At 41.5% G+C, this 8,993-nt stretch overlaps 1 protein-coding gene across 1 annotated transcript; it reads left to right on the top strand.

Annotated features, from left to right (window-relative positions):
• Positions 1-41: 41 nt before the first annotated feature.
• LOC125879432 (GTPase IMAP family member 8-like) lies at positions 42-8,256 on the top strand. Its single transcript, XM_049561309.1, has 6 exons — positions 42-262; positions 2,706-3,428; positions 4,250-4,963; positions 5,046-5,167; positions 5,267-5,933; positions 6,011-8,256. The coding sequence occupies exons 1-6, from the start codon at positions 229-231 to the stop codon at positions 6,298-6,300; spliced, it is 2,550 nt and encodes an 849-aa protein (XP_049417266.1). The 5' UTR covers positions 42-228; the 3' UTR covers positions 6,301-8,256.
• Positions 8,257-8,993: the final 737 nt, after the last annotated feature.

The raw sequence follows: 8,993 nt of genomic DNA, 5'->3' as shown, positions 1-8,993 counted from the left end.
CACGCCACACCCTACACGCTCTTCAACCATGTCCATGAAAAACAGAAGGGGGGGTGTAGTGGTGTCATGTGTTGTGAAAAGTCGCGTTTCCTGTTCTTATAGCTTATAATCCACACCTGCTTTCCCATGTGCAGACTGTGGATCTGGTGTTGATGCAGACTGTTGTAAATTGGTTGGGATTATTATCAGTAGAGGATCCCAGTGAGTGCAGAGAAGTCAACAGCATCGATGGAAGTTGACGTACATGCTGTGTCCACCTGTGGTAAGTTGACTCCTGTTCATAAACCTTGAGCAACAATGCTCTCCTGCAACAGTGTTTATTTCATTTATTTTCCACAGGAGTAATGTATGTAGGTGTCTAAATGAAGCTATTTTTTTGCCTCTGTTTCTGCTCAGGCTTTAAAATTCATTTTAAAACAAATGTCATGTATTTCATCTGATCTAACTTTACAGAATAAAAAGTTCTGCTTCTCTGAGTTAACATCATCTGTATGTTGCTGTAAGTCAGTGGAATCAGGTCAGTGGTTTGTGAGGCTTCAGGCTGGAATAAAAGAGTTAATCACAGCAGCATCCTGACATCAGATATCTTTCTTTGTGTTAGTGTATATAAGGTTGCATGGACATTGTTGTTTTTATTCATACGCTGAGTTGCCAGTTTAGTAGATACACCCTACTAAAATGAATGCGGTCTAATACAACAGCCCTGCAATAAATTTGACCCATGTGCACGTACAGGCACACATCCTCATTAGTGATTAATTACCAGGCGGATCAGTCAATCAGTTGATTCTACATAAAGGACAATTTTCTAGTTTTATATTGTCAAGATCTTAGGTTTTGTCGTATTTTCTTTCCTGTTTTGTTCTGAAAGTTACTCCTTATGTGTCACATCTTGTGTTTCTTCATACCTTTGTCTGTTTCCCGCCCATACCTGATTTCTATCAGTTTTGTTTGTACTTTTCTGTTTCCAGATTTTTCCCTGCACATCTGTCTTGTTTGCTTAATGGTCTCAGTGTAACACCAAGTCAGTTAAACTTCAGGGATATCAATCTGTCCATTTAGGAAGCACAAGTGATTGTGAATCAGTTTCACCTGCTTTGGTGCAAATCAAAGTGACAACAGGTGCAATGGAGAAGCAAAACCAAGACAACCTCCAAAAAGGGAATGGTTTTACATGTGGTGACCACAGACAGCTGCTCTCTCCTTATCCTTCTTCTCTAGTTTTGTGTTCTGCCAGTGTCCTTGTCACTGCTGGTAACATGGGGCGGTTCCTGCAGCCCAGTCAGGTTGCACAGGTAGTCCAGCTACTCCAGGATGGCACATCCATACGTACAGTTGCAAGAAGGTTTGCTGTGTCTCCCAGCACAGTCTCAAGAGCACGGAGGAGACACCAGGAGACTGGCCATTACATGAGGAGAGCTGGACAGGGCCGTGGAAGGGTATCAACCCAGCAGCAGGACCGGTATCTGCTCCTTTGTGTGAGGAGGAACAGGAGGAGCGCTGACCTCTAGCAGGCTACTGGTGTGCATGTTTCTGACCAAACTGTCAGAAACAGACTCCATGAGGGTAGCATGAGGGCCCCACATCCTCAAGTGAGACCTGTACTCACAGCCCAGCACTGTGCAGCTTGACTGGCATTCACCAGAGAACACCAGATTTGACAGGTCCACTATTGGCGCCACATTCTCTTCACAGATGAGAGCAGGATCAAACTGAGCACATGTGACAGGTGTGAAAGAGTCTGGAGACACGGTGGTGAACGTTAGGCTGCCTGTAACATCATCCAGCATGACCGGATTGGCAGAGGGTCAGTGATGGTCTGGAGAGGCATATCCTTGGAGCGTCGCACAGACCTCCATGTCATAGCCAACGGTACCTTGACTGCTGTTAGGTACCAGGATGAAATCCTCAGAGTGACCGTCAGACCTTACGCTGGTGCAGTGGGCCCTGAGTTTCTCCTGCTGCAGGACAATGCCCGGCGTCATGTGGCCAGAGTGTGTAGGCAGTTCCTGGATGATGAAGGCATTGATGCCACTGATTGGCCCTCTTGTTCCCCTGACCTGAATCCAACTGAGCACCTATGGGATGTTATGTATCAGTGCATCCAACACCGCCATCCAGATGTTGTCAGGAGTGCATATAGGCATGCAGGGGTTGTACACACCATAATGGATTGTTTTGCTGAGTTCATCCCTGTGTTCATCGTGACATAGCAGTTTTGGTTCTTCTTTGTTTTGTACTTTGAGTCTGCCTGTATCATCAGTTTTGTTTCCTTCCTGTTTGGGGATGTTTTACCGGCTACATTAGAGCTCGCTGTTTGTTTAATTCACCTGCCTGCCTACTGCTCTGCATTTGGGTCCCTTTATTGAACTGCACTGTGATATATACTGTAATGCACTACCATTTGGCAGGAAATATTACATCTGATCCTTCTCACACTTGAGGAACTCTTTTGTTCCTCATTCTGTCGGCCTATTAAATCAGAGTATGACTTTTAAGTAGCCTCAGTGCACCTGGGTGAAACACTGAGTGTAATAGGAATGATTAATTTGTTGTAATCTCTGATGTGATTTGTAGCATTTGTAGTATGGTTGTATTATTCGGTTAAATGTTGGTTTGTATTTCTGTCTATTTATGTGAAACAGTCGACGTCCTCAGACACAAATTTCAGATTTTTTTTAAGTAATACTGCCTCCCTCTTCCAGGGCAAAGTCGGCACCCTTCAGAGTTGAGGATTGTGTTGATAGGTGGAAGAGAACTAAACGGTGGCCCCAGTAACAAGAGTGAAGCCGGCAACATCATACTGGGTCAAAGTGTTTTTGACACCAGCAGAAGAACTGCCCAGAGTGTTGCCAGGCAGCAGGAGGTACATGGAAGACACGTCACTGTGGTTGACACTCCAGGCTGGTGGTGGCACTACCCACGAGAAAACACCCCAATGCTGGATCAGATAGAAATCAGGAACAGCGTCCACCTGTGTCCTCCGGGCCCTCACGCCTTTCTTCTAGTCATTCCTGTTGATTTAACATTTCCTGACATCTTCAGACCATCACTAGAGGAGCACCTGAAACTTTTCTCTGAAAGACTGTTGGATCACACCATCGTGCTGTTTACTGTGGATGCTCCGTTCAGTGATAAAGATTTAGAATATGAAATCAGTCTGTGGCCAGCACTTCAGTGGATCCTTAAACGATGTGGAAAGCGAAAGCATATTCTGAACATCAGCGACAGGCAGGATAGCACTCAGGTCATAGTGCTGTTCAAGAAAATAGAGGCACTGATTGCAGAAAATGGTGGCAGTCACTGTTCTACTGATAGTGCTGATGGAAATGCTCTAAAGGAGAAAAAGGAAGCAGTGATTGAAAGAGGATCAAAGAGATTTGCTGAGGTGCAGACCAAAAGAAGGGAACTGAGAGCACTGATTGAAGGTGAGTGTCAAACTTTTTTGCAGATCCTGATTTTGATATTTTGGGGTTTCAAAAAATTTGATAATGACATATCGAGCATACTTTTTTAACAGTGTAAACACATAACATTAACTTCAGCTTTGATTCGGATTCCTTAAAGGTTCTATACATGAGATTTGAACATGAAAATAGCAGCAAACACTGATTTGCTATGTAAAGATACAGTGGAGGAATGGTTCTTGAGCAATGAATGAAGTCAAACTCCCTTTGTGTGTCTTGTCATCTGAATTTTTCCTATTCTTCAGCGGCCACATATGTTGCAGTGTTTTTGAGTCTTTACTATACTGCGCTCATACGGCAATTACCGCTGATAATGCCGTCCCGATGCTGTGGAAGCAAAACGTCCACCCTGCAGTTCCCTCCCAGGTTAACACTGTTAGCGCTGTTAGCACTGTTAGTGCAGCTAGCAGTACTAGCCGCAGCAAAGTTGGCTCAGCCACCTCCATGTTTGCTTGTGACGTCAGACGTGAGAGTCATGTGCAGGCATTCCTGGCCCAGACTCCTATAACACCTTTAAATTAACTATGTTTTCTTCAGACTAGAATAAAACCTTACCTTAAATAAAGTCAACATTACAACACAAATAACTTCAGATACAGCCGCAAAGATTACGTAAAGCTCTTTTACCCACCAAGAACTTTGTGACTTACTCCACTTAAACACCTTCTTATTTATTTAGTTGTGAGTTTCAAAAGGAAAAGCTTCTTAGTTGACCTGACAAATATCATTACGATGCACAAAACTACACGCATGAATATTTGTTGGTTCCACTTCCTGCACAGGTGGCAAAGCCCCCCCGACACATTTAAGGATGGTGATGGTTGGAGCACAGTGGTCAGCCAAGAGCTCAGCAGGTAACACCATCCTGAGAAGAAATGCATTTGCTGTTCGTCACAGAAGAACAACAGAGAAGTGTGAGATCAGCCACAGCATGGCGGCAGGCAGGCAGCTCACAGTAATAGATTCTCCTGGCTGGTTCTACAACAACACCCTTCAGGACCTCTGTGAGATGGATAAACTTGAAATAGAGAACAGCGTGCACCTGTGCCCTCCTGGACCCCACGCGGTGCTCCTCGTGGTCGGCCTGGCATCTGCGTTCAACGCATCATACCAGAGAGCAGTCCAGGAGCACATGAGTCTGTTCACGGATGAAATCTGGAAGCACACGATTGTTCTATTCACTCGAGGTGACTGGCTGGGAGTGAAGACTGTGGAGGAGCGTATAGAGAGCGAGGAAGGTCTGCAGTGGCTCGTGGAAAAGTGTGGGAACATGTATCATGTCCTGGACAACACGAAAAAATGTGATGAGACACAGGTAACGGAGCTCCTCGAGAAAGTTGAAGAGATGTGGGCAGGGAACAAGGATCCTCATTATGAAGTCGACCTGGGCCGTGCAGAGCAGATTGAGGCAAGGAAAGAGGCTAGAGACAAGATGGCAAAAAGGATTTGGCGGACGACCCAAAGACAAACAAGAATACTGAAAGAGTTATTCAGAGGTAATCAAAAAGTGATCATATAAGTTAGGATTCATTTTGTCATTATCACTATTCATAAACAAAAGCTTAACATGTTTTCCAGGGGAGAAGCAGGCAATCACTGACAAGAGGGTTGTACTTCTTGGCAGAAAAGAGTCAGGGAAGAGTATGGCAGGAAACAGGATCCTTTTTGAAGAGCTGTTTGGTACTGCTTGGATGAAGAAGGTAACCTGATACACTGCTTAAACTAATATGTTACAGGAAAAGGTTTTGGTAGGATTGGTAGGATTTGATTTGACAAATCTGTTTGTCCCCTTTACGTAGGAATTCAAAGATCAGCGTAGACCCACGACGTGTGTAAAACATGAAACAACCGTTGCAGGAGTCAACATCTCAGTCGTTGAGGCACCAGGCTGGTTTATAGATGTGAGCACACCCGACTGGCTCAAGAGTGAAGTTAGGCGCAGCGTCTCCATGTGTGCTCCAGGCCCTCATGCTTTTTTCTTGGTGGTTCCCATCTCCAAGGCCTTCACAGAGATTGACTACAAAGCAGTGGTTGAGCTCTTGATGCCATTCGGTGAGAGAGTCTGGAGACACTGCATGGTGCTGTTCACCTGGGGAGACTGGCTCAACAACAGGTCCATTGAGGAGCACATTGCTGCAGAGGGCAGAGCCCTGAAGCGGCTTGTGGAGAAGTGTGGATACAGATACCACATTCTCAACTGCAATCGTTTCGGCGATGGTTTTCCAGTCATTGCACTCTTTGAGAAAGTTTTTGACATGATAATACGAAACAAGGACAACTATGTCGTTGCTGAAGACTACCCGGGGAAAAATCAGAAACTAATGCTGTCCTGGCAGGAGGAGTGGAACAAGAGGGAGCAGGAGCTGATCGACCGGATGTTGAGAGCTGTAGCACAAGAACGCGATGAAGAAACAGAACCATCTGTGATGATGGCAGCCAGCATCGATGGAGCCTTCACTCCAAGCAGTGAGTTTGATATTCCTCCATTAATCTAGAATAATGTGCATTGCTGTCGTGACTTATCATTCAACCTCTGTTTTCAGTGAGCGGAGGTCTTCCCTCAGAAGTTGGGAGCACATTTTGGAGCGACAGAGCACGTGCCAGGGTGTCTGAATGGCTGAGCTTTAGAGCTGGGCACTCTGACGTCACCTCTGGAGTTGGCAGCATGAGTGCCTCGGCCAGTTATGTGGAGAAGTTGGATGAAAGCATTCTGACAGACGACGATCAACAACTGATGTTTTTCCCAGAAAAAGACAAAATGAAGTTGGACACTGCTCTCCGTGGCATGGCCTCCACACAAGCTGTAGGAGCTTGGCGCAGGCACTCCCTTTAATCGATTAACTGAGAAAATATTGTCTGATTAATCAATTATAAAAATAATTTGTAGTTGCAGTTGTGATTAAATAAGAAAACATAGGCTGTTACTAATTCTATGTAGACCGACCACATATTACTGAAAACAAATCTTCAGTCAAGTTTTATTGCTTTCATGGAAGGCTAAATACCAGTGATGAAATGTAACTAATTACATTTACTCAAATACTGTACAATTATGAGGTGGCCTACAAGTATATCCATTTTATAGGTTGCATTTATACATATGCATTTTGGAAGCCAATATTTTGCTCTTCACTCCACTACGTTTATTTGACAATTGGAGTCACTAGTTACTTTGTAGATTCAGATGATTAATACCAAATATAAATCATTTCATATATATATATATTATTATAGATTAAGCAACCCAGTAGTTTGTAGAATAACTGAAATGATCTCTACTTTTACCAGCTGCATTAGTGATACTACTCACACATGTATAATTCTAAAATGGGCCATTTTGCATAATGAGTACTCTTTGCAGATATTTTGATGCGAATACTTGTGTAGGCTGCTTTTACATAAGTGTGATTTTGAATACAGGACTTAGAAGTGTTTTTACTCTGTGGTGTTGTTAATTTTACTTAAGTAACAGCTTCAAATAGGCCTACATCTTCCACCACAGATATAATGACAAGGTTTTTTATGTGTATGATTACTAGTATAATTTAGACAATCTTTGGAAAAAAAAAAAAAAAACACCTCAGAAAATCATAAACTTATTCCAAGATCAGTAATGCCTATGTATTTGTTGCCCAACAAAATCAAAGTAATGTTATTTGTTTATTCAGTGTGTAGGTTACATGTGACAACGTTTTGAGCCTTTTTTTCAGTTGGATCTTCAAACATATGTTGGTGAGGACATTTTTACTTCAAATATGATTTATCAAAATTCAATAATGCTATTTTTCTTGCAATGAACAATCGATATGTCAAGAATTTGCTTATTATTTTAGCCAGATTTTACATTCATAAAATATATTTTTTTAAAAAGTTACCATCTATTTTATGTTACATCATTAAATACCATTGAAATACTGTTAATATACCATTGAAATACCGCTGAACTTCACTCTTATACCATAAAACTTCAATTAAAGGCCTGTCTCACTTAGACGCCTGGTCTGGTTGCCATGCAGTTCTTCTTTTTTTTCAGTAGAAGCTTGTCAGATGTACAAAACCAGGTTATTAGCTACCTCACATTATGCATCCATTCCTCGATTACGCTGTAAGTTATTCATATTCCTTCAGTCCGTAAGGGTCCAAAGACCAAAATAATCAAAACTGATTTTTGTAAAAATGAATCCAAGTTGTGAGTACTGTTTTAAGAGGATAAAGTGGTGTTGTGTCAGTATGCCTGGTACCATAATCACCAAGTGCCGTTACTCTCTGATGTGATGTCTGTCGGAGCTAGAATGATCATAACTGATTTATTATCTGAAGCCTAATTTTTAAACAACTAATATTCATACTGGTTAAAATACACACTTTGATTATATTTACAGAGCAACGGTTTTGTGTAAAAGGAATTAAAGACCTGTCCCAAATATAGGCCCGTTGGTTTCAATGATTTAAGCAAATAATCGCCTGGGCTGTTAATTGAAATTTTACGGTACTTGTTGAGTAAATCTTGTGTGAGTTATAAGACCGGGGATGATTGTCACAGTGCTTATTACCGCCACACTAGAAGGCACTGTGACATTATGTTGATGTCAAACAGTTGGTCTGACATCCTGCTCATTTTGCACTGGTCATTTAACTAAACAGTAACTAACGGTAACTAAACAGTTACATACTTCAACCTATGGCTGTTTGACATTTTAACAAAGGTTCCTGATTATATTGTGATTGATGTATTCCAATCTCACTGTGTCATTTAATGTTATATTCATAATAAATTGTTATGAAACAATGGCTTAAATAAAAGTTTGATTATTTTCAGCACTGTAAATTCCTTCATGTTACTTCTTATTACAAAAGACAAACAATCACCTGGTTTAAACTCATGGTTTAAACACAAGGGACATTGATGGTTACTATTATAAAGGTGGTATTCATTTCAAAGCTTATTTTGTCTATCTATCTTAAAAAACTATAAACTATAAAATCTTTTTTAGCTGCCTGGAACCCAATTGGTAACTGTTAACATTGATAACATTGATAGTTTCGTCACAATGTATCAGAGTGTCTTTAATATTTAATTACATCTTGTTATAATTAGTTGTAAAAATGGAAGTGATGCCTATTTCAAGCCAAGACCTTAAGCTTTTATTTAATGTAGGAGTGACTATTGAAAGATGTTTCAATGATGAGTAATTCACACAAGAGTAAAAAGTGTGACGGTCTCCCCTATGCTATTTTTATTTTTAATATTTTCTTTTCTTCTTTTTTATGTAATTAAACTAAAATTCATTTTCTTTCCCTGGAGCCTTTTGTTCTGATTACAAAATGTACTGTTGAAAAATGTTTTTCAATATGTAAAGAAAGCCATAATCGGCGCAGCCAGCAGAGGTAGCTGTCACTTTTCCCTCTCCATTAACCGCCCCGCCACACGCCATCTTTGTTATGGGCTTACTACGTCACCAGATGACGAGAGCATTTTCTCTCCTGCGATTGGCTGAATCCGGTCAGGCCAAAGGTCGCGTATAT

The sequence above is a fragment of the Epinephelus fuscoguttatus genome, linkage group LG19 (assembly GCF_011397635.1).
Source record: "Epinephelus fuscoguttatus linkage group LG19, E.fuscoguttatus.final_Chr_v1".
Lineage (NCBI taxonomy): Eukaryota > Metazoa > Chordata > Actinopteri > Perciformes > Serranidae > Epinephelus > Epinephelus fuscoguttatus.
The sequence above is the reverse complement of the archived record's forward strand: the minus strand, read 5'-3'. Positions and strand labels throughout refer to the sequence as shown.